The sequence below is a fragment of the Equus caballus genome, chromosome 8 (genome assembly GCF_041296265.1).
Source record: "Equus caballus isolate H_3958 breed thoroughbred chromosome 8, TB-T2T, whole genome shotgun sequence".
Classification (NCBI taxonomy): domain Eukaryota; kingdom Metazoa; phylum Chordata; class Mammalia; order Perissodactyla; family Equidae; genus Equus; species Equus caballus.
The window spans coordinates 24,573,924-24,600,074 of NC_091691.1; the positions used below are offsets into that span (position 1 = coordinate 24,573,924).

The window sequence follows — 26,151 nt, forward strand, 5'->3', positions numbered from 1 at the left end:
AGCTATTTCGTGATGGGGCCCCGAACTGATTCAGCAACTAATTTAAAATTCTTAAAAACTCTTAGTGAGCCAATTCACACAAACCTGCCATCAATTTGGACCTTGGAGTTCAGCTCCTTGGTTTATAGATGCAGGAACTGAGGGTAAGTAACTTGCCTGTTTGCCTGGATTCTAGGCCAGGGCAGAGGGAAAATACAGAAAGTTTGCTGAGCCCTGAAGGCAGGCGGTACGAATTATGACCCCCCAGGTCTTGCTGGGCAGCTCTAGCTTCCTGGCTCTATTTCCCAGTTCTGTGTTTCTCAGCCTCCCTCTCGTTCTGAAATGGAAACGAGAAAGACGTAGATGTCTGGAACAGGCAAACTATTTAAGTTCTCCTACATCTGGGCAGTTTTCTAAAACAAAGGCATTGTTGGCTGTGGCCCCTACAGGTGAGAAGAGCCAGAACAAGTGGAATGGGGAAGGAGCAAAGATCTCTCAGGCTGTCCCTTCATAATCTTCTATGAAACAGTCAAATATTGAAAGATAAGCCTCAGTCCACATCCTCTGAGTCCTCAGCGTGTGGGACGCACAGGTCAACATGCATTACCATACCAGGTGGAAGGTGCAGTAAACAGCCCAGCTTTGGGGTGGGTCAGAGAACGATTCTCAGAGCAGGTAATGTTTGAGCTGGATTTTTTTTTTTTTTTTTTAGGAAGATCAGCCCTGAGCTAACCACTGCCAATCCTCCTCTTTTTGCTGGGGAAGACTGGCCCTGAGCTAACATCCATGCCCGTCTTCCTCTACTTTATACATGGGACGCCTACCACAGCATGGTGTTTTGCCAAGTGGTGCCATGTCTGCACTCGGGGTGCAAACCAGCGAACCCCAGGCAGCCGAGAAGCAGAATGTGTGAACTTAACCGCTGCGCCACTAGGCCGGCCCCATGAGCTGGATCTTGAAGGAGGAGCTGAAGTCCCCCTAGCCTGAGATGGTGTTCTAGAAAAGGGATGAGCTGGTACAAAGACCCAGTGCTAAGAAAGACTGAGCAATAAATGTGCCAGAAACTGCTAGAAGTTCCATGTGGCTGGAACACAAGTTGTGTGTGTGTTTTGGGGGACGTGCGTGGGCAGGGGTCAAAAGGCAAGCAGGCATCAGAAGGGTTGTGAAAGATAAGAGAGGAGCATTGGAAAGCCATTGAAAGCTTTTAAGCAGCCGAGTGACAATGTTACCCTTTGGGTACGTTATTCTGGCTGCTGAGTGGAGAATGGATGAAACGGGCAACCTAGAAGCTAAGACAAATACAGAGGGGCTGCATTCTGGAAAAAGATTGGAGTGGTGGAATGGGAGTAGAGGAGGAGGTGACAGACGGCTTTGAAAGCTATGAAGGCAGTAGAAGGGAGAGGATCTGGGTTTTATAATAATAAAAATACTGACAATAATAACATAACATAGTGACTTAAACAATAGCTCTGGTTGCAGACTGTGTAAGTGAGAATCTTCTCCCCGCCCTTTTTATTTGGAAAAATTTCAGACCTCAGAAGAATTGCAAGATGGTTTCCATGAACATCAATACATCCTTCACCAAGACTTACCTATTGTTACATTTTACCTCTCTCTCTCTCTCCCCCATCCCCTCTCTCTCTCTGTCTCCCTTCATATATGCGTGTGGGTGTATGTATAGCTTTTTTCCTGAACCATTTGCAAATTTGTTGCAGAAATCATGGCACCACACCTCTAATACTCCAGCATTGATCTCTTTTGAATAAGGAGATTCTCTTATATAATCACAATACCATTATCTTACTGACAAAATTTAACATCGATACTCTATAATCTAATATAAAATTCATATTCAAATTTTGCCAATTGTCCCAATAATGTCTTATAAAGCGGGTGCTTTTTATTTAAAAAAAATCTAAAATCCAATCAAGGACTGTGCGTTGCATTTAGTTATCACGTCTCTCTTTTTTCTTTTCCATTTTTGGGGACAATGTTAGAAATGTCAGTTTATTTACAAGATAATTGAACAAAATATAGGAGGTCTAACACAATAGGTTCTAGGATTTCCTGTATGAACATTATTTTTGTAACTTTTTATTTTGAAATAATTTCAAACTGACAGAAAAGCTGCAAAGATAGTACAAAGAATGCTCGCATGTGTTTCACCCAGAGTCACCAGTTGTTTATACTTCGCCACATTCCCTCTATCCTTCTCTGGTCTACAAATACACATTCGTGTTTTTTTTATGAATCATTTGAAAGTAAGCTGCCTCGCGTGCTCCTAAATACTACAGGGTACTTTTACTCTTATATAAGTATCAAAATCAGGAAATGTAACATTGATACTATACAATCCATATTCAAATTTCCCCAAATGTCTCAAGAATGTCCTTTACAGCTTTTTTTTTTTTGGAGGGGAACCAGGATCCAATCAAGGAGCACACGTTGTATTTAATTGTTGCATCTCTTTAGTCTTCTTTAATCTAGGCAATTGCCTACCTTGTGCGTATGTGTGTGTGTGTTTATTTCACAACGCTGACCTTTTTGAAGAGTTTAGGCCCGTTGTTTTTTGGGTTTTTTTTGAGGAAGATTAGCCCTGAGCTAACATCTACTGCCAATCCTCCTCTTTTTGCTGAGGAAGATTGGCCCTCAGCTAACATCCATGCCCATCTTGCTCTACTTTATATGTGGGATGCCTGCCACAGCATGGCTTGCCAAGTGGTGCCATGTCCGCACTCGGGATTCAAACCAGTGAACCCCGGGCTGCCCAAGCGGAACGTACAAACTTAACTGCTGAGCCACTGGGCCAGACCCAAGGCCAGCTGTTTTGAAGAATGTTCCTCAGTTTGGATTTGTCTGTTTTCTGTGATTCGATTCAGGGCAACATGTTTGAATACTGTATAGGTGATGGTGTGTCCTTTTCAGTTCAAAATATTAGGGGGCACATGTTAGGACGTTAAGTTTCATAGTTTGGTTAAGCTAGGTTGAAATCTGGGCTGCTTATTCTGCTAGTTGGGCAAGTTGGTTATTGAGATGTTTTTCTCAGCTGTCAAATGCGGGTAATAATAATCCTGGTCTCATGAAGTTGTGGAATTATACATGTAAGGCACTTAGAACAGTGTCTGGCACATTGTAAGTACCCAATAAATTATTACTATTATTGTTATCATTAATACTATTTTTACCAAAATTTATGGAGAACTTAGTATGTGGCAGGCACTGAGTCTTTACCCCTGCAGCACCTAGGATAGTGTATGCCACAAAAGAGGTAATCAATAAATACTTGTTGGCAAAATGTCAGCTTTGTGATTGCTAGCGATATCCAACCAATTTACAGACAAGGAAACTGAGGCTCAGAGAAGTGAAATAATTTCCCTAAGGGAACCACACTGCACTAAGTGGCAAGAGCTGGGATTCGAACCCAGGCTTGTGGGGTTTGTAAAATGAGGGATAACGAAGCTGAAAGTGTTCTGTAAACTCGCACAGGCTGTGTAGACATAAAGAGCTGAATCGGAGCGCTGCGCAAAGTGCTCTCGCACGTACATACAGTAGGCGCTCAATAAATGTTAGCTGAATGAATGAGTTAAGAAAACGAGTCATCTAGGGAGAGATCATCCTGCCCTGCTTGGGGACAGCGCCTGGTGGGGAACTGGAATCCGTTTCCCCACACGCTACCCCACGCCGAGTCACCGCAAGACCGCGTGTTCCAGCAGGGTGGGGCTTCCGGTGGCCCCGCCCCACCGACCGAGCCCCGCCCCTCGCGCCTGCGTATGGCCGTGGTGTTTTGGCCCGCGGGCGGAGCCGTAGCCACGGTCTTCTTGGGCGTCCGCAGCCGGGAACCCGGGTGTCCGGGATCCGGAGCCGAGGTCCATGATGTCGGAGAAGGAAGCTGGGCAGAGCGGAGGCTCCCCGCAGGTCGGCGGGGCGACTGTCAGCGACATCCAGGAGCTAATACGGCGCAAGGAGGAGATCGAGGCGCAGATCAAGGCCAATTATGAAGTGCTGGAGAGCGTGAGTGTGGGCTCGGGGCTCGGGGCTCGGGGCTCGGGGCTCGGGCGGGGGTGGGGCCCTGAGGCCTCCGCTTGAGCTCGCCGCTGTGGATCTCCCCCTCCCTGGGAGGCCCGCGGCGCCGCAGCTGCGGCCTCTGTCGGCAGCCGGCAGTGAGGCAAATAACGTTAATAAAGAACAATTCGGGTTGACATTCTAGCAAGCGTTTATGGAGTGCTTGCTGTGGGCTGGCGCGGTTTTCAGTGCTTTACGTTAGTTAGCTCATTTAATTCTCGCAGCGACCTTTGAGGTGAGTTCTGATACTTGCCCCATTTTGGGGATGGGGAAAGAGAGGCATCACTTAACTTTCACCCTGCCTCAGGTGACAGCTGATTTTGCGGTGCCAGGGGGAGAATCACCACCATCTTCACTCCTTGTTGAATGTTGATCAGATGGTCTGTGCTTTGCTACCCACTTTATGTCGGAGTTTCTTAAACTTTAATGTGTACGCGAGTCACCTGGGGATCTTGTTAGAATTCAGATTCTGATGGGAGGCGGGGCGTGCGGGAGCAGATGCTGCCTTGCTAGCAAATTCCCAACGATGCTGATGCTACTGGTCTAAGGATCGAGCTCTGAGTGACAAGTCACGCTCGTTATCCTTATTGTATAGGGAGCAAACCGAGGCCCAGAGTGGCACAAACCCTTGCCTAGGGTCGTGTAGGTAGGAGATGGCAGTGGTCAGGCTGGTTCCCAGGTCTGTCTGGCTCCAAAAGTGATACACTTTTTCTTAAGCCACCTAGTGTAAAACCGCAAATCAATTTGCAGAGGAAAAGCAAGTTAATTACATCCTATATAGGGCGGATGGAATGCAATGCAGTTTAGGTGATGGGAGTAGGATGAGTATCATGGAGGCCAGGGTACCATTTTACTAGGTGCTGACCGTATGCCTGAGGGGTGCTGGTTTATGTGTGTTGTATCCTGACAAGCTCACCACTACCCCGTGAAATTGCTGTGTTACCCTGAAGCCCAGAAAGGGAAAGTCACTTGCTCAAAGTCACAAAGTGGGATTCACATCTCAGGCCTGTTGAATCCGGAACCTGTGCTGTCAATCATTATGCCAGCAGTTCGTCAAACTGTAGCTGTTTTCTACCACAAGCAGGGTGCTGTCTCCACATGCCTCCTGTGCTGTTATTCCCTTGATAGTTTTCTTTAAGTTGACCCATTTTTTTAGTTAAGTAAATTTGTTTTGAAGGGAAATTTTATTCCACAGCATGTGAAAAAGTGAGAATCTCTTCCCTTAAATATAAGGTCAAAATGCCTGTCAAAGTGATCCATCCAAATTTCCATCAACTGATGAATGGCTAAATACAATGTGGTTTATCCATCCAGTGGAATATTATTCAATAAAAAGGAATAAAGTACTGACGTGCTACAATGTGCATGAACCTTGAAAGCACAGTGCTAAGTGAAAGAAATTAATCACAAAAGACCACGTATTTTATGATTCCATTTATATGAAATGTCCAGAATAGGCAAATCCATAAACAGAAAGTAGATTAAGGTTCCTAGGGGCTGAGGGAGGGGGAATGAGAGTGACTGCAAGTGGCTCTGGGGTTTCTTTCGGGAGGGTGGTGAAAATGTTCTCAAGTCGATCGTGGTTGCACAACTCTGAGGATTTTCTAAAAACCGTTAAATTGTACACTTTAAATGGCTGGATTGTATAGTATGTGCATTATGTTTCCAATCTGTTAAAAACAAAATGGGAGGGGCCGGCCTTGTGGCTGAGTGGTTAAGTTCCTGTGCTTTGCCTCGGCGGCCCTGGGTTTCACTGGTTTGGATCCTGGGCGCAGACATGGCACCACTCATCAGGCCATGCTGAGGTGGTGTCCCACATAGCACAACCAGAAGGACCCACAACCAGAATATACAACTCTGTTCTGGGGGGCTTTGAGGAGAAGAAGAAGGAAAAAGAAGATAGGCAACAGATGTTAGCTCAGGTCCCAATCTTTAAAGAGAACAAAATGGGAGGACCCAGAGATAGCATGTGATCTGGAGGTGTGATATAAAGACTAACACCAAATAGGCTTTCTCCTTGGTTATTGAAGGATTGAAGATAGAAATGGAAGAAGTATTTTAGATTCACGGTGGTTTGATGCCCTGTGTGTGAGCTGCCAGCGGTGTGGGTCCTAACTTGGGAAAGCAGTGTCTTAGGTGGTATTGATTCAAAAAGGCCACTTAACTCTTCGTGCTTGTGGAGAGGCAGGAGGCAGATACAGATGTTTAGCCCCTGGCACATTTGTGCAGTATATGCAGCGAGTCCTGTGTTAAGGGAGTATATGCGACCCTTTCCCGCTAGCAAGAAACAGTAGTATAACCCAGAGGCTTCCGGAGAGAAAGGGAGAGAAGTGAATGGAATCGTTCCTCCCGATGCCTGTGTACACTAGGCACCTTGTCTCTGTGCTGACTTATAATTACAACCATCATTTATGACTTTCTCTGTGTGTTAATTTCCAGGGCTGCTGGAACAAATTGCTGCAAACCAGGTAGCTTAAAACAACAGAAATTTATTCTCACAGTTGTGGAGGGAACAAGTCCGAAATCAAGGGGTTGGCAGGATTGCTTCCTTCTGGAGGCTCTGAAGGAGAATCCCTTCCCTGCCTTTCTCCTAGTTTCTGGTGGCTGCCAGCCATCCTTGGCTTCAGCTCCATAACTCCAGGCTCTGTCTCTGTCTTCACATGGCCTTCTTCTCTCTGTCCCAAAGCTCCCTCTCCCTTCTGGTATAAGGATATCGGTCATTGGATTTAGGACTCAGCCTAAATCCAGAATGATCTCATCTTCAGATCCTTAACTTAATTATATCTGCAAAGAGCCTTTTTCCAAATAAGGTCACATTCACAGGTTCTGGGGGTTAGGACTTGGACATATCTTTTACGGCCCACTGTTTGCTCCCCTGTGAATCTGCCTGGCACTGTGCTAGGCACTCTACATGGGTCAGCTCATTAATGCTTGAAATAGGTGTGAAGGGAGCTGAGTGCCATTATTCCCATGTTGTAACTGAGGAAGTTGAGGCGGAGAGGTGAAGGTCTTAACCAAGGGCGCCCAGAACGTGCATGGCAGAACTGAGGTTCACGTCCTAGTCTGACTGCAGAATCCCTCCTCTACGTCGTATGACGTGTTTTGTGCACCGTGCCCTGACTTATGTGGGAGAAGACTTCAAAATGTTACAACAAATGTACTGTTTTGAACAGGGAATACATTCCTGTGGTCAAGAGTCAAAGTCTGCAGAAGGATATAAAATGGAAAGGCTCTCTCCCTCCCCTGTCCCCTAGCTACCCCACTCCTCTCCCTGGAAGTAACTGATGATATGAGTGTATCCTGCCTGGGAGGAAAAGCTTCTTTGAAAGCCCTTAGAGATCTCCTTTTATTTTCAGAAGAACCACAGCCCTGCCACAGCTGGCTGCTCTTTGGGGCTTTCACTCCCCTCCAGCTTCCAGGGCCACCATCCAGGTGTCAGCTGCCTGTAGGAAGGAGGGTTTGGAGGAGTCGAGGAAGAGGCTGGCCTTGGGGTTGACCCTCAAAGGAGTTCTTAGGTTTATCTGCATTGTTCTAACTTCAAAAAAGAAGAATGATTCATGTTGGGGCTGGCCTGGTGGCGTAGTGGTTAAGTTCGCGCACTGTACTTCAGCAGCCCAGGGTTTGCAAGTTTGGATCCTGGGCGTGGACTTACTGCTCATCAGGCCATGCTGTGGTGGCATCCCACAAGCAAAAAATAAAGGGAGATTGACACAGCTGTTAACTCAGGGTGAATTTTCCTCAAGCAAAAAGAGGGAGATTGGCAACAGATTTTAGTTCAGGGCCAATCTTCCTCAACAAAAAAAAAGAAGAATGAATCATCTATTACTTGTGTTATTATAAATTAGTTAAAAAAATAATGCCCACCTCAGAAGGTAGTTGTGAGAGGATGTGGGTAAAGTACCTGGTCTATGCTAAGTGGCGAACATGCAGTAGCTTTCCTTACTGTCGCCTTTATTAGGACTGTGAAGAAAGTGTGAGGAAAAAGGTCTTGAGGACTTCACACCTGTGGAAGCTTTTTAACCATGTTTCTTCCCTCCAGCAAAAAGGCATTGGGATGAACGAGCCGCTGGTGGACTGCGAGGGCTACCCCCGGTCAGACGTGGACCTGTACCAAGTCCGAACTGCAAGGCACAACATTGTCTGTGAGTGACCCTCATGGGGGACGTTCCCCACCTTGTAGCAGGAGATACTAAAGGCACACAGATGAAATCACCAATACTCTGTATTATCTGCTTCCCTCTCTGCTGCCTTGCTGGGAGTATCTCATTGTCCCCATTGGTGGACAGAGATTGAAGGGAATGTGTTAGACTCTAGGGTTCTATATGTATGGTTTCATTTTGTTTTTAAGAACTTTACTTCACTGTAGAAACTTTATTGTGATAACAACAGAAACCCAAATAAAATATTGCTTAAATCCTAATCAAATCAGTTATGTGTTAGGAAATTTATTTAGCTGTTAATGATAGTGACCTGACTATGGTCACTCAAACATAAAAGAGCTCAGTCCCTCAGGAAAGACATTTCAGGAAGGCAGTGCGGGGCTGGCCATCAGAAACCCAGGCTCTGCCATCCTTAGGACATGTCATCCATCTTCAGGGTCCCCACGTCCATGTGCCAGGCAGGAAGAAAGAAGGAATAAGACAGGAAGGACAAGAGATCTTATGCCACCAGCACCCCTGCATTTGAGGATCTGTCCTTCAAGTCCCACCCCCGCCCCCTGCATCAATTTCTGCTTCCCCCTCATAGGCTCTTCTGCCTTTAAGAAACATTGGGAATGTCTTCCATGATGGGGTGATGGACATGTTACTATCCTAACTAAAATCTCTTATTTGTGTCTGTATATATGTATGTATTTATTAATCATCAAGGAACAGAGAGAGAGCAAAGGTTGAGGAGTATATTAGTTTTCTGTTTCTCCTGTAACCAGTCACCACATATTAGTGGCTTAAAACATCACAAATTTATTTACAGTTCTGGAGATGACATGTCCAAGTGGGTCTCACTGGGCTAAGATCAAGGTGTCAGCAGGGTGGTGTTCCTTCTGGAGGCTCTGGGGAAGAACCCATTTCCTTGTTTTTTCCAGTTTCTAGAGGCTGCCCACATTCCTTAGCTTGTGGCCCCTTCTATCTTCAAAGCCAGCAGTTGTGTCTCTCCAACTTCTGATTCTGTCCTCCTACCTCTTTCTCTCCTGCCTCCCTCTTTCGCTTATGAGCACCCTTGTGATTACATTGGGCCCACTATTTGGATAATTCAGGATAATCTCCCCGTCTCAGGGTCCTTAATTTAATCACGTCTGCAAACTCCCTTTTGCCATGTAAAGTCACATATTCACAGGTTCTGGGTATTAGGACATGAACATCTTTGGGGACCATTATTCACCCTGCCACAGGTGTGCAACAAGCGCTCTCTACCCAAAATCATATTAGAAGGGAATTTATCGGCCCATTGTTCACTGAACGACTTCTGTTTTGCCTGTTTGAATCTTGAGTCCACCTGCAGCGTGTTTTGGGTTAAGCCCCTGTTTCTCAGTGGAGGTACAAGTAACCCTCGGGTGGGATACAGCTTCAGATGCCAAAGGTTCCTCAGAGCCACAATATGATCATAGAACTTCTTAGAGCATCATTTTTCCCGGGGGGTTTTGGGGAAAGAAGCATGCCATTTTTATGTTAATAGGAAGATCAGGGGTAGGGAAAAACCATGTTAAGATGATCAGACTGGAGGGAAATTTGGGGCTTTTGGCTAAACTCTTCAACTCCCCAGGGATGTAGCCCACTTGCTTCCCCAGTTAAGAGAATTCTGGGGGAAATTTGAGGAGCCCTAACCCACAGTGTGAGGGAAGGCATTGACTTTATTTTTTTCAAGTGGTTAGCCCGATGTTCTAACAACATTTATTAAATAGTCTATTCTTTCTCCGTTAATTCGAAATGCTAGCAGTATTACATATTAAATCTGGAGACATGCTTAAGTCTCTTTCTGGGCCTTTTGCCCTGTTCTGTTGGTCTGTCCCTGTGGGTGCTAATATCACACTGTCTTAATGACCGTAATGTACTTAAGAATCTGGTTGACCAGTTCCTTCTTATTGGTCTTCTTTTGAAAAACTATTCTTGCAAGTTTATTTTATTATTGAAAACTAATTGGGGCCGGCCCAGTGGCACAGCAGTTAAGTTCGCACGCTCTACTTCAGTGGCCCAGGGTTTGCCAGTTTGGATCCCCGGTGCAGACCTAAGCACTGCTCATCAAGCCATGCTGTGGTAGGCGTCCCATATATAAAGTAGAGGAAGATGGGCACAGATGTTAGCTCAGGGCCGGTCTTCCTCAGCAAAAAGTGGAGGATTGGTGGCAGATGTTGGCTTAGGGCCAATCTTCCTCAAAAAAACCCCCAAAAACCTGACTTTATTTTTTAGAACAGTTTTACATTAACAGAAAAATTGGGAAACTAACACTAGTGGTCCCACATACTCTACCCAGTTTCCCCTGTTAGTAACACCTTACGTTAGTATGGTGCATTTGTTACAATTGCAAGTTTGTTTTTTGGGCTGTACTTTGGAAATGTTTTGTCAAGGAAAAAAAATTTTTAAATTCTGATTAGAATTGCAGTATATTGTAAATAAAGTCATTCATTCGTTTACTCAACAGCTGTAGCTAGAGAACTTACTGGGTGCCAGGCGTCACCGAAGGTTCTGGATCCTCTGGGAGCGTTTCGCCTGGGGCTCTTTTCTAGTCAGAGGGCGGCAGTATGTTATACGTTGCCGTCATTTTAAGTCTTCCTGCCCAGCTGTCCGTCTCCACGCATTCAAATCTGGGTTCTTTTCTCTTGTCTGCTCCCTGGGTTGAGTACTGGCTGCCGGAATGCCTGAGGGCCTCGCCTTCGCTCCAAATGGGCGGGGCGGAGGATGCAAGTCAGATAGCCGTGCGCGCCCATAGTCCCACGGCCAAAGGCCCCTGGGAAGTCTGAAAGTCTGTGACCCGCAGACGCTAGATGTGGGCTGGCTGGCAGTGCTGGTCTGCTCAGGCCTCAGGAACTCCTCAAAGGGAGCTGTGTGTTAGTGACCTGGCTTGAATAAGGTGCGGAATCCAGGGCAGTACAGGAGGTAGTTTTTAGGTTAAAAAAAGTCTCAAAATGCTAGCCACTATGCTGGACTGGCCTGCGGTGGTGACTTATTGGACTGGCACAGTGCATCACAACAGTTTGAAGTAGCCATCAGTACTGAAAACATCAGAGGGTTTCATCCCGAAACTCCTCATTTCCAGCTTTTCTCCCTGTTACCTCTCCCACACTGAACATCCCCAGCTCATTTGTTCTGGAGGCAGTGAGAGAAAAGTGACACCGTCCTCAAACCCAGCCCGCCTCACTGATCTGCATGGACGCCACGCTTGCTCCTTCTGTGCATTTGAGTTTGTGGCTGTGGATTCAGCGGGACGATTCCTTACTTCTGCTCACCTTTCGGGTCTCAGCTGAAACCGTGCTGCCTTTGGGAAGCCTTCCCTGATCGCCTAGACTAACAAGGTCAGGGCCCCTGGCTGGGCAGGCCTTCATCGCAGTCATCAGATGTTGTGGGACCTGCTTGTTCTGTAGCTGTTTTCCTTGCTAGACTGTCAGCTTCAGGAGGCTCGCTTCTCTGTCTTGTTCGCAGATTAGTCCTCGGCCTCTAGCTCAATGTCTGGAATGTAATAAGTGCCCATTAAATACTTGTGAATGAATGTGGGGGGCTTGTGTCCTCAGCTGTCTTCCTTCTCCCCTGATATGGTGTTTTCCCCCTAGGCTTGCAGAATGATCACAAGGCGGTGATGAAGCAGGTGGAGGAGGCCCTGCATCAGCTACACGCTCGTGACAAGGAGAAGCAGGCCCGGGACATGGCTGAGGCCCAAAAAGAGGCCATGAACTGCGGCCTGGGCCAGAATGAGGGCCTCAGCCCCCTTCAGGCCTTTGCCAAAGTGAACAGCATCAGCCCTGGCTCCCCCGCCAGCATTGCAGTAAGCCAGGGCCCAGCCACCTAGATCCGCACCCAGATGGCGCCGTGGGTCTGGTAGCCTTGTGGGGCGTAGGTGGAGGGGGACTGTGCAAAGACAGACCCGCTCTGTCTCTGGGCTGCAGGTTGATTTCACTTACTCGTTCCTCAAACACTGATTGAAGCCTGTAGGGGGCCCAGCCTGTGCTGGGGCCGAGGCTTCGGAGAGCAGTCAGCCCCTGCTGCCCTCTGAACTGGTTGAGGAGAGACCTGGGACACGAGGTAGAAGGTGATCAATGTCCCAGGAGAGCAGAAGAGGATTCCTTGTTGGGGCTCATTTAGCTGGGCACTGAATGATAGACATGAGAGTGACAGCAGTAGCTGCCACTTATGAGCCCTTGCTTTGCACCAGGTATGTTGCCCAGTGAGTAATGTATCTTCCCTGGTGTGTTTTAAAAAGCTTTAAACAGCTTTATTGAGAGAGAATTCACATAACATAAAATTTACCCTTTTAAGGTGTCTTAATTCCATGGCTTTTAGTGTATTTACAGAGTCATGTGTTCATCACCACAATCAATTTTAGAATCTTTTCATTATGCTAAAAAGAAACCCTATATGGCTTAGCCTATACCCCCTGACCCCCCCATCTCCCCGAGCCCCTGGCAACCACCAATCTGCTTTCTGTCTCCCTGAATTTGCTTATTTTGGACATTTCATATAAATGGAATAATACAATATGTGGTCATTTATGACCAGCTTCTTCCACTTAGTATCATGTTTTCAAGGTTCATCCATGTTGGAGCATGTATCTCTAGTTCATTCCTTTTTATGGCTGAGTAGTACTCCATTGCATGGATGAACCACATTCATTTTATCCCTTCATCAGTCAGTGGACATCTTGGTTTCCATTTTTTGGCTGTTATGAGTAATGCTACTCTGAACATCATGTACAAGTTTTTAGGTGGTCATGTATTTAATATTTAATCACACAGCCACCTTCTGGGGTAGGTACTAATCTTTATCCCATTTCACCCGTGAGGAAAAGCCTCAAAGACCTGAAGTAACTTGTGCCAGGACACGTAGCTCCTAAGCTATGGAACTGGGTCCTGAATCCAGATCTTACCAGTTGTCTGTAAAAATCACAGGACTGTAAGTTACACATAAGCTCCGTTTTATTCACCACTGTACCCACGGCAGCTGGCCCAGTGCTGTATGTGGCCCATGACGAATATTTGTTGAAGGAATGAATGAATCATGGTCTGTGTTCTTAGAATGAAAGGGTCACACCAGTCCTGGGTCAGCCTTATGCCTGTGGCTGCTTGTTTGGGGGCTTCTAAGGCAAACTTGTCTTCTGACCCCTAAACGAAGCTGGCCCAGCCTGCTCTGCCTCTTGCCCCTGAAGCTGGGTCAGGACCACCCCGAGAGCAGCGTTTGGCTTTTCCCTGGATTCCTCAAGGCCTCTCCAACCACCTATTTTTATCAGACATCAGGCAGACTTGACAGCCTTCTAGATCTACCCTAGAAGGAACCCCCAAAAGGAAATGGCCCAGTTGTCCACCACGCCTTCCTGCATGAGGTTATCTAAACCCCTGACCTCTTTGCTTTGCGCCTGCCACTCCCCCCTGTAGAAAACAGACTCTTGGCCTTGACGTGAAATTGGGTATGGAAGGGTAAGGAACACCAGAAGCAAATTTAACCTCTAGCCTGGTTTTCCATTTTCTTTTCTCTCTTTAGGGTCTGCAAGTGGATGACGAAATTGTGGAGTTTGGCTCTGTAAACACCCAAAACTTCCAGTCACTGCAAAACATTGGCAGCGTGGTGCAGCACAGTGAGGGGGTGAGTTGAAGGTCACGTGGCATCTGGCCAGGAAATTTGCTGGGGCCTTTGACTTTCTGCCTTCAGAGTGCTATTACTCAGGCCTCGTCCCGGCTCAGGGCCTTTGCGCTTGCTGTTCACTCTGCCTGGAATGTTTTTCCTTCCTTTTTTCCCTCTTCTTCCCTCCTTACCTCATACAGATGACACCTTCTCAAGGAGGCCCTTCCAGCCACCCTATCTAAAATACCCTCTCTTACTTCCTGTCCCTGTTTTCATTTAACACTGTTTCTTGGAGATCTTTTCATTTTGGCACACACCTTGCTCTTTTTTACTGCTGCAGAGTACTCCAGTGGATGAATGGACTGCAGTTTGTCCATCCACAGATATCCGTAGACATTTTGGTTATTTCTGGTTTTATGCCAGCATGAATAGTCGCGTGGACTTGTTTGCAACTGTGCTCTACTTGAGGTAGATACCAGAAAGTAGAATTACGTGCTCTTAGTGTATGCACACTTAAAATTTTAATAGCTAATTTGAAAAAGTTTTACTAATTTATACCCTGGCCAACAGTTTGTGAGTATACCATATTATTGATGGTACCCTGTATTATTATTATTATCATTATTATTTATTCTTCTCCCTAAAACCCCCCAGTACATAGTTGTACATTCCAGTTGTGAGTGCCCCTGGCTGTGCTATGTGGGATGCTGCCCCAGCATGGCCCAATGAGTGGAGCCATGTCTGCGCCCAGGATCCCAACCAGCGAAACCCCGGATTGCAGAAGTGGAGTGCTCAAACCCAACCACTGGGCCACGGGGTCGGCCCCTACTCTGTATTATTGATCTTTCAACTTTTTTGCTAAAATGGCATTTTGTTTTTATTTGTATTTTTTTGATTACCAGTGAGATTATCTTTTTTTGTGTGTTCATTAATGTTTGTATTTTCGTTTCTTTGAGTTGATTGTTAGTATTTTTTCCCAGTTTTTTTTCCTGTAAGGAAGATTGTCACTGAGCTAACGTCTGTGCCAATCTTCCTCTATTTTATGTGGGATGCCACCACAGCATGGCTTGATGAGTGGTGCTAGGTCCATGCCTGGGATCCGAACCTTCGAACCCCAGGCCAGCCCCTTAGAAAGTTTTTTTAAATTCACTTAGATATTTATTGAATTGTTTTTTTCTCTGAGGAAGGTTTGCCCTGAGCTAACATCCACTGCCAGAATTTCTCTTTTTTGTATGTGAGCCACCACCACAGCATAGTCACTAACAGACGAGTGGTGTAGGTCTGTGCCTGGGAAGCGAACCCAGGCTGCTGAAGCAGGGCACACTGAACTTAACCATTAAGGCCTCCAGGGCTGCCCCTATTGAATTTATTGATATTACAGGGCTCTTCACTGCCAAAACCAAACCTGAGAATTTCAATAAAGAAATACGGTGCAATGCACAGTAGTGTAGTACTATTCAAACAGTAGTATATTAGAACTTGATTCTTTTTGCATTTTGATAATTTCAGTTGTTAAAAATATAGGAGTTGAGATTCAAAATCAGCTGCAGTCGTCCGGCTTCTGGTATAGTACATCATTAAATGACATTTCCACCTAATCAACTCAGCTCATTTCTTTTTTTTTTTCCTTTTTCCTTCCCAAAGCCCCCCCGAGTACATAGTTGTGTATTTTTAGTTGTGGGTCCTTCTAGTTGTGGCATGTGGGATGCCGCCTCAGCATGGCCTGATGAGCAGTGCCATGTCCGCGCCCAGGATTCGAACCAGCGAAACCCTGGGCCCCCGAAGTGGAGCACACGAACTTAACCACTCGGCCACGGGGCCAGCCCCCATCAGCTCATTTCTCAATAATGTAACCCCAACAAAAGAGTTTCTTTTTTGGCAAAAGTCCATACTTTGCAAGGGAAATATGGGGCTCAAAATTCAGAGAAATTATTTACTAAAGTTTTGGTTCCCAAATGAAATCTTCAGGTTAACTCACAATTCTTGGTTTGTCTTGTGTCCATTCAACTCCTGCTTGTCTGTGCTGCTCATCCATGTGTAACTCATCAGAAGACAGGCATTGAGCCAAAAGACAGTTGGCCAGTGCCCATGTCCCTGCTAGAGGTCAGGCCTTCGTTTCTGCACTGACGCCTCATCAAATCTGTGCTTGGATGGAAGTTTAAAATTTTGGTTTTGTCACATTCATCAGTTTCCTGCCTTGTGGCTTTTGCATTTTGTGTCTGCTTAAAGAAGTTCTTCTAGTGCTTTTATTGTTTTGTTTTTAGTTTTTCTTTAATCCATCTGCAATTTATCTTTATTATTATTTTTAGAACAGTTTTATTGAGGTATAATTCACATACCATATAGTTCACCCATTTAAAGTACATACATAATTCAGTGGGTTTTAGTATATTCATAGAGTTGTGCATCCATCACCACAGTCAATTTTAGAACATTCTCATCACCTCTAAAAGAAACCTTGTACCCATTAGCAATCACTCCCCGTCCCCCCCACATCCACCAACCTCTGGCAACCACTGACTTACTTTCTGTCTCTATGGAATGGCTTATTCTGGACATTTTGTATAAACGGGATCATGAATATGTGAAATTTTGTGACTTGTTTTACTTGGCGTAATATTTTCAAGGTCCATCCATGTTACAGCATGTGTCAGTGCTTCATTCCTTTGTTGTGGCCCAATAACATCCCATTGTATGGCTATGCCACATTTTATCGATCCATTCATCAGTTCATGAATATTTGGGTTGTGTACACGTTTTGGCTATTATGAATATTACTTCTGTGAACATTTATCTACAAGTGTTTGGATATTTGTTTTCATTTCTCTTGAGTATATACCTCATCTGGAATTAAGTTTTGTGGATAGTGTGAAGTAGGGCACCAAACTTTTTTTCCCCCAGTTGGATAGTAGTTGTCCCAGTACCATTTGGTGACGTTAATGCTTTACCCACTCATTATATTGCCACCTCTGTTATATAATTCTTATTTGTGAGATTCTTTATTCTGTTACATTGGTCTGTTTGTTCTGAGCCTTTCTGAGGTTCCCTGGAACAAATCCATTTGTTCTTGGTCAGCTTCCTTTTAACCTCTTGCCATAAAGAGTGTATTAGTTGTCTGTTGGTGAGTAAAATACCCCCAAAACTTAGGAGCTTAAAACAACAAACAGTTAGTATGTCTCAAAATTTCTGAGGGTTGGGCCTCCAGGCTGGGTGTTTCTAGCTTAGGGTCTCTCATGAGGTTGTACTCAGGATGTTGGCAGAGGGTACAGTCATGTGAGGGACTTGACAGAGGTTATAAAATCTGCTTCCGAGACGCCTCACTCACATGTGTGTTGGCAGGAAGCTTCAGTTCCTCATCATGTGGGCGCTTGAGTGCCCTCACAGCATGGCGGCTGGCCTTCCCCAGAGTCAGCCATCCGAGAGAGCAGAGAGGAGGCAGCAGCGCCTTCCTTGACCCGGTCCCTGAGGATGCATACTGTCACTTCTACTTTATTCTGTTCCCTAGAAGTGATTCACTAAGTCCATCCCACGCGCAGAGGGAAGGAAATTAGGCTTTACTTCTTTTTTTTTTTAAATTTTTTATTGAGTTAATGATAGGTTACAATCTTGCGAAATTTCAGTTGTACATTGTTGTCTGTCAGTCGTGTTGTAGGTGCACCCCTTCACCCTTTGTGCCCACTCCCCACCCCCCCTTTCCCCTCGTAGCCACTAATCTGTTCTCTTTGTCCACATGTTTAAATTCCTCATATGAGTGGAGTCATACAGAGATTGTCCTTCTCTATCTGGCTTATTTCACTTAGCATAATTCCTTCAAGGTCCATCCATGTTGTTACAAATGGAATGATTTTGTTCTTTTTTATGGCTGAGTAGTATTACATTGTGTATATATACCACATCTTTATCCACTCATCTGTTGATGAGCACTTAGGTTGCTTCCACGTCTTGGCTATTGTAAATAATGCTGCAGTGAACATTGGGGTGCATGGGACTTTTAGAATTGCTGACTTCAAGCTCTTTGGATAGATACCCAGTAGTGGGATGGCTGGATCGTATGGTAGTTCTATTTTTAGTTTTTTGAGGAATCTCCATACTGTTTTCCATAGTGGCTGCACCAGTTTGCATTCCCACCAGCAGTATATGAGGGTTCCTTTTTCTCCACAACCTCTCCAACATTTGTTACTATTTGTTTTAGTTATTTTTGTCATTCTAATGGATGTAAGGTGATATCTTAGTGTAGTTTTGATTTGCATTTCCCTGTTGATCAGCGATGATGAACATCTTTTCGTGTGCCTATTGGCCATCCATATATCTTCTTTGGAGAAATGTCTGTTCATGTCTCCTGCCCATTTTTTTTTTTTTTTTAAAGATTTTATTTTTTTCCTTCTTCTCCCCAAAGCCCCCCGGTACATAGTTGTATATTCTTCGTTGTGGGTCCTTCTAGTTGTGGCATGTGGGACGCTGCCTCAGCGTGGTTTGATGAGCAGTGCCATGTCCGTGCCCAGGATTCGAACCAACGAAACACTGGGCCGCCTGCAGCGGAGCACGCAAACTTAACCACTCGGCCACGGGGCCAGCCCCCTCTCCTGCCCATTTTTCGATCAAGTTGTTTAATTTTTTGTTGTTGAGTTGTGTGAGTTCTTTATATATTATGGATATTAAGCCTTTGTCAGATGTATTACTCGCAAATATTTTTTCCCTGTTAGTGGTTGTTTTTTTGTTTCAATCCTGTTTTCCCTTGCCTTGAAGAAGCTCTTTAGTCTGATGAAGTCCCATTTGTTTATTCTTTCTATTGTTTCCCTTGTCTGAGAAGACATGGTGTCCAAAAAGATCCTTTTAATACTGATGTCAGAGTGTACTTAGGCTTTACCTCTTGAAGGAAGGAATATCAAAGAATTTATGGACATATTCTAAAACCACCACACAGAGTTTCTATTTTCTCTACTTCAGTTTCTTTAAGCTTTTCGTTTTGCTTATCTCTCATTGCTCATCTGCAGTCTCCTTTCCCATTTTATTTCTTTGTCCTTAGGTGTTGTACCTTTGTTATCACTTTACTGTTCCAACATCATTTTCTTGAGTCTTCTAAAGGTGGTGCAGATGTAGCTTCATTCTCTTCTGTTTATCCAAAGTCTGTTTTCACTCCTTCCCGCCCTCCCCCCACCCCAGCTTTCTAGTGTATTATGGTTTACTCATGTCTCTTGTGTACCTTGATGCATGTACTTTTAAATGTTATAATTGTCTGGGCTCATTGTTAGTGGTTTGTTTTGTAAATGTATCTTTTTTCTCCTGGAAGAGGTAAAACATACACATGGTAAAAACAGAACCAGAGAACATATAATGACGCCTCCCTTTCCTCTCCTTCAAGTCTATATCCCCTCCTCCAGAGGCAGCTGCTTTCCAGCCGTGTGTCCTTCCAGGGACAGTCTGTTCAAATACCAGCATACTACATAGCTACTGGTTGTTTTATTAAGGTGTAATTTACCCACATCGAAATTCACCCGTTTCAGTGTACACTCCTGTGAATTTTGACAAATGTATATATAGTCAAGTAACCAGCCCCATAACGAAGATACAGAGCAGTTCCATCATCCCCCCCCAAAATGGCCTCATATCATTTTGTAGTTAACCTCTTCTCCCACCCCCACCCCAGACAGCCTCTGATCTGTGCTCCATCACTATAGTCTTACGTTTGCCAGAATGTCATACAAATGGAACTGCCCAGTACATAGCCCTTTAAGTCTGGCTTCTTTCACTGAGCATCATACATCTGAGGTTCCTCTGTGTGCCGTAGTTCATTCCTTTTATTGCTGAGTAGTGCTCCACTGGGTAGACGAACCCCAGATTCTTTATCCATTTGCCAGGGAGGGACATTTAGGTTATTTCCAGTTTTTGGTGATTACTGATAATAACTACTGGGTTTTAATCTGCCTTTTCTAGTTTAATATATTTGTAGGCTCTTTATAGGTCTATAAATCCTTCTTTACAAAAATAGTTGTTCAACATTTTTTAGCAACAGAACCTTTTCTTCAAATGAAATTTCATGGGGAGTTCCAATATATCAGATACCAACTGAGCTGGGAGCGGGCTGGAGGGTGTGGGAGGACTCACCCCTCAGGGCCCTGGGTCCTTCTGGAACCAGAGCCCAGCGTGAGAATTAAGGATCCAGGTTTCCATTGTTCTGTGAATTTAAAAAACCCCACAGCATTCTGTTGTTAGATATTTAGGTAGTTTCCAATTTTATGGAAACCTGGAGATTAGCACTCTTGTAAATAAGTATTTTTTTAAATAACTTTTTAAAGGTGAGTTTCTGAATCAAATGCTTATACTTTCAAAGGAAAAAAATCCTAAATTTTAAAAAACTGTCTTTATTATAACAATAATGCATAGTTTATTCAGCCATAAAAAGGAATGGTGTACTGATATGCTGTAACATGGACAGACCTTGAAAGGATTTGTGCTAAGTGAAAGAAGTCAGACACAAAGGGCCACATATTTTAGAATTCCTTTTATATGAGATGTCCAGATAGGCAGATCCATAAAGGTAGAAAGTAGATGGGTGGGTGCTGGGTGCTAGGGGGAGGAGGGAATGGGGAGTGACTCCTAATGGATATGGGATTTCTTTTGGGGTGATGAAATGTTCTGGAATTAGGGATGATGGTTGTAAAAATCTTTGAATATACTAAAACCCACTGAATTGTATACTTTGGTGAATTTTATTGTATGTGAATTATATCTCAGTAATGCAAACAATGCATATTTAGTGTAAAAAAATCATACAGTGCAAAAGTATTTAAGAATAAAAGTCCTGGGTCTCTCCCTCCCTTAGTACCCTCCCTGCTGTGTTTGAGTGTGGGGCTGGATACTGGCACTGTAGTGCGCAGCAAGACAGACGGAAGGCCCTTGCCTTGGGAGCACTTTGGGGAGGAAGTCAAGCATTAATCAAATAATCAGAGATACGTAATTATACACTCTGAGGAACTCTGAGGAATGTTCTGAAGGAAAAGTTCAAGGAGGCTAGGAGAGCAAATAATGGGGTCCTGATTTAGTTTGGGGTTGAAGGAGAATGTTCCTGAGGGCACAACCCAACCCGTAAGTGTATAGAAGTTTATCAAGGCGGGGGAGACTGGCAGGGAGTGGAGCCATCCAGCACGGTCATGGCCCTGAGATGGGAGGACCGGAGAAGGCTGGTTGGAGCCCAGAGCAAGGAAGAGTGGGGAGAGGGGAGGAGGCAAGGCCGAGAGCTTGGCATGGGCGAGACCACCTAAGGCCTTGTGGTCCCTAGTGAGGATTTTGTTCTTTTTTCCTGAGGAGCAGTAGGGAGCCATGTCCACTTTCAAGCCTGAGAGTAACAGATGTAAGCAGCTTTGTGTCTTGAAAAGATTTCTCTGGATGCTAGGTAGAGAACTAATTGGAGGGCTGACAGAGTTTTAGCAGCCTGGTCAAGAGATGATAGTGGATTTGACGAATGGGCAAATCAGAGAGACATATAGGACGTAAAATAGACAGGCTTTAATATGACGGACTGTGTCAAAGATGGCCCCTGGGTTTCTAGCTTGCCCAGAGGTATCATTTCCAGAACTGGAAACACATCAGTGTATCCCTCACATGTTTTCTCGGTGTGGGTGTGTGTGTCTATAGTAGTTGCTTTTTGAAAAAGAAGACCTACTCTATATACTGTTCTGGATTTTTCCCCTTTTGAAGGGATTTTTTTTTTTTAAGATTTTTTAAATTTTTCCTTTTTCTCCCCAACACCCCCCCCGTATATAGTTGCATACTTTTTAGTTGTGGGTCCTTCTAGTTGTGGCATGTGGGATGCCGTCTCAGCATGGCTTGATGAGCAGTGCCATGTCTGTGCCCAGGATCCGAACTGGCAAAACCCTGGGCCGCCGAAGCCGAGCGTGTGAACTTAACCACTTGGCCATGAGGCCGGCCCCCCCGTTCGAAGAGATTTTGATGTCAGGACACACATATTGTCATCATGTCCATGCTTGGTTTGTCCTCTTTTACTTAACCAGCCCCCCATACTGAACATGTAGGCCGTTTCCAGTCTTTGGCCATCACAAACAATGGTGTAGTGAATACTTTTGTCTTGTGTGAGGGTTTCTGTCCGAGGGATATCTAGAAGTGGAATTACTGGCTCAAAGTCATTGCACACGGACAGATTTAATAGATGTCGTCAAGGTGTCCTCCAAAAAGCTTGCATCAGTTCACATTCTCTCAAGTAGTGTATGTGAGTGCTGATTTCTTGACTCCTCCCCGACTGTGTTATTGTCCATCTTTTATTCTTTGACAGTCTAGGTGAAAAATGGCATCTTCTTTGTTTTTTCTTCAAGTTTTATTTTATTTTTTCAGATTCAGAGATTACATTGATAATCTGCCATAATTTTTTTAATTGTGGTAAATATACATAAAATTGACTGTTTTAACCATTTTTAAGTGTACAATTTTGTGGCATTAAGTACATTCACATTGTTCTGTCAGCTTCCCCACCATCCATCTCCAGAACTTTTTCATCTTCTCGAACTGAAAGTCTTTACCCACTAAACACTAACCCATTCCCATTCTCCTAAGCCTCTGGCAAGCACTGCTCTACTTTGTGTTTCTATGAATTTGACTGCTCTAGATAGCCCTTATAAGTAGAATAATACAATGTTTGTCTTTTTGTGACTGGTGCATTTCGCTTAGCACAAGGTCTTCATGGTCCTTCCATGTTATCACGTGTGTTAGATGTCCTTCCTTGTTAAGGCTTAATAATATTCCAGTGTATTTATATACCATATTTTGTTTATCTGTGAATCCGTTGATGGCCACTTGGGTTGCTTCCACCTTTTGGCTATCGTGAATAATGCTGTTGTGAACATGGGTGTGCAAATATCTGTTCGAGTCCCTACTTTCAATTCTTGGGGTATGTGCCCAGATGCTTAATCCAGGTTTATGTGGTAGTTCTATTTTCAGTTTTTTGAGGAATAGCCATACGGTTTGGCACAGCAGCTGCACCATTTTACAATGCCACCAGCAGTGCACATAGGTTACAATTTCTCCACATCCTCACCAACTCGTTATTTTTTGTTTTTTGATAGTAGCCATCCTAATGGGTGTGAGGTGATATCTAATTGTGGTTTTGATTTGTATTTCTCTAGTGATTAGTGATGTGGAGCATCTTTTCATGTGCTTTTTGGCCATTTGTTTATCTTTTTTTGAGAAACGTCTATTCACGTTCTTTGCTCATTTCTCAATCAGGTTGGTTTTTTGTTGTTGAGTTGTAGGAGTTCTTTATATATTCTGGATATTAGTCCCTTATCAGATACATGATTTGCAGATATTTTCTCCCATTTTGTGGGTTGCTTTTTCACTGTGTTGATAGTGCCCTTTGATGCACAAAAGTTTTAAACTTTGATGCATGTTGTTTTAATTTGTAATTTTCTTTGGTATGTATTCTACCTACTTTAATTTTTTTAAAGTAATACATACACTTAGTAAAAAAAATTAATAGTACAGAAAGATATAAAAGTTAATGTCTTCTTCTCTTCCCCAAACTACTAGTGCCTCTCTCTAGAAGTAATCACTCACTGTTAACAGTTTTTTTGTATATCTTCCAGAAAACTTTGTAGGCACCAAGTAACACATATGTCCTTTTAGAACATATATTCAAATAGGTTCATACTTTGCTGGGTTCTTTTTGTTTTTTTTTTACTAAAACTGCTTCATGCACTAGATTATATTTGAACAATACTTTATTCAGGGATATTTTGGGTGTTTTCAGTTTTTGAATTTATAAACACTCCTTGAATGAACACTTTGTTTGTATATCACCTTGTACTTTTGAATAATGTATCTTGTATGCACCTATTAAAGATTTTTTTCTTGGGGGTGGGAGACAGATGTGTTTCTCCACATATGGTACTGATTTGCAGCCCCAGTCGCTGCCCCGAGTGCCATGTCCCCCACACTCTCACCAACTGCAGGATTATGCTTAAGATAAGCATCCTAAGGGGCTGGCCCCATAGCCGAGTGGTTAAGTTCATGCACTCCGCCTTGGCAGCCCAGGGTTTCACAGGTTCAGATCCTGGGTGGGGACATGACACCACTCATCAGGCCGTGCTGAGGTAGCATCCCACATGCCACAACTAGAAGGACCCACAACTAAAAATACACAACTATGTACTGGGGGCTTTGGGAGAAAATAAATAAATAAGCATCCTTACCAATCTGTTGGGCAAAAAACAGTATCTCAGCATTTTAGCCTGAATCTCTGAGTACTAAGGGGGTTGAAGATATGAGCTTATTTTCCTTTCAGAAGCCCCTGACTGTGACAGTGATCCGCAGAGGAGAGAAACACCAGCTTAGACTTGTCCCCACACGCTGGGCGGGAAAAGGACTGCTCGGGTAAAGTATCTGTTTCATTCACACGGCAATGGTACTTGAGTGTTCGTTAGTCATAAGCTGCGGGGATGAGGGGAACGAGGAGGTGGATCATTGGGAAATGATGGGAATCCCCAGATTGCCTGTAGAAACTCACGATAAATACTCGTGGTGGGAATGAGGTTGCAGGGATGGAGGTGGATGGAGCCCTCACTTCTCTGGTTCTTTCATTAACTGGGTATTTGCTTTAAAAGCATTAAAGAATGTAGATGAAAAGCTTGGAAGGGCTCACCTGATCTTCCTGAAAGAAGCCACCAAACTTACACTTTCCCATTTCTTTTTTTCTTCCAGCTGCAACATTATTCCTTTGCAAAGATGATTGTCCCTGGGGAACAGTAACAGGAAAGCATCTTCTCTTGCCCTGGACTTGGGTCTGGAGGGATTTCCTCCTCTTCTCTCCCTGAAGCTTAAGGATCTGGAAGAGGCTGGAAGCCTGAACTTCTAGGTGGTGGAAACACTGTGGCCTCCCAGTGTAATCTCTTGGGATTAAGGCATTGTTAAAAACTTGATTTGTGCTCAGCATCTTTTGCAAATTTGGCCGTGGCCCCAAATGGGAATCTTCTGGCCTAAATGTGGGCAGTGGGCTGGAGTTATTCTGGCAGGTGCTGATACGACTTTCTTCTTTTAGGAATTTTTTTTCCCAAATAAACACAGTTTTAAAGTACCAATATGACCATGTTATCACTCCAGCTGAATTTCTTATGAACCTTTCAAATCAAAGCTCAGATTGGAGTTAGAACATCCTCATAGAAAGTTGGGCAAAACAAACCAACAATTGTGCTGAAGTCAAGATTTGACCAACAATATCTCAGAAACGCCATCCCGTAGTAAATGGGATTTCCATACACTCAGGCTACACTATATGCATTGCTGCCCTGGAGACGGAAATTGTTAAACAGTTCCAGGCATCCTCAGCTGTGGAACCGCCAGGGCCACAATTGCTCTCTTTAGGAATAGGGAAATCCAGTAGATTCCCCAGGTAGCCCAGAGCTGCATCGGCTTCCTCTGCCATAACCCACTAGAGGGCAGCACACTCCTTCACTTCTGGAGTAAAAAAGCCTGCTAATTAGCTTCTAATTTGACTTTTTATCATTGAACCTCCTGGCCATGCCTTCACGTCAACACTGTTCTGTAAATTGCTAAGATGTGCTTGACACGGCTGATGGGAACAAGCAGTGTGTGCAGATCGACCTCTTGAGAATGCTGATTCCTTTTTCCTTCCTTTTATTTTCTCTTTAACATGGCAAAATGGGTCTCAGTGATTCCTGGTGACTCTGTGTGTGTCTTACGTTCTGCTGAGGCGTGCCCCGTCTTCCTTGGGACTGGATTTGCTTGAGTTGGATACAGGTATCAGCTACCCTGATGGGAGTCAGCATTGGGGTGTGCTTCCAGCCACGGGTTCTCATGCGCAACAGGAAAGCCCTCCTGTTGAACATCTTCCCCTAGAGATGTGTACTCCAGCCATACATCCACAGGCGTTCCCCCTTGTAGCCACTGATATGCTGCATTTACCAGTGTATGCTGTTTAAATTGTGTTCCAATTCCAAGTGTTTTCCAATCTCTTTTTATAAGCCCTAGACTATAATAAACACAGCTTGTCCCATCCAGTTTACCCTTCCTCACTTTTTTTTGAGATGTATACTTATCAACCAACCTGCATTGGGGCATGGGGGTCGGGGGTAGGGAGAATCATCTACATTTTTTTAAAATGATAGCTGCAGAGACTTCTGCATCAGCGCCTTTGGCTGGTTTCCTGCAGGTCTCCCTTGTGAAACCTGAGAATGGCCACGTGTGCCCTCTTCTCTGAGATTTTAGCCCAGAGTCATTTTGAGGTGGAATGATCTTAAGAGGTTTAACCAAACTGGTTTTGCGATAAACATTTTGTGATAAGAACTGCGAGATAATGTAACTTATATAATGGTTAATC

General features: G+C 44.4%; 1 protein-coding gene across 1 annotated transcript; it reads left to right on the forward strand.

Annotated features, from left to right (window-relative positions):
* The first annotated feature begins 3,695 nt into the window (after positions 1-3,695).
* PSMD9 (proteasome 26S subunit, non-ATPase 9) lies at positions 3,696-24,892 on the forward strand. The gene is made up of 6 exons (XM_001496472.5): positions 3,696-3,990; positions 8,081-8,183; positions 11,804-12,015; positions 13,725-13,826; positions 24,100-24,188; positions 24,516-24,892. The coding sequence occupies exons 1-6, from the start codon at positions 3,850-3,852 to the stop codon at positions 24,541-24,543; spliced, it is 675 nt and encodes a 224-aa protein (XP_001496522.2). The 5' UTR covers positions 3,696-3,849; the 3' UTR covers positions 24,544-24,892.
* Positions 24,893-26,151: the final 1,259 nt, after the last annotated feature.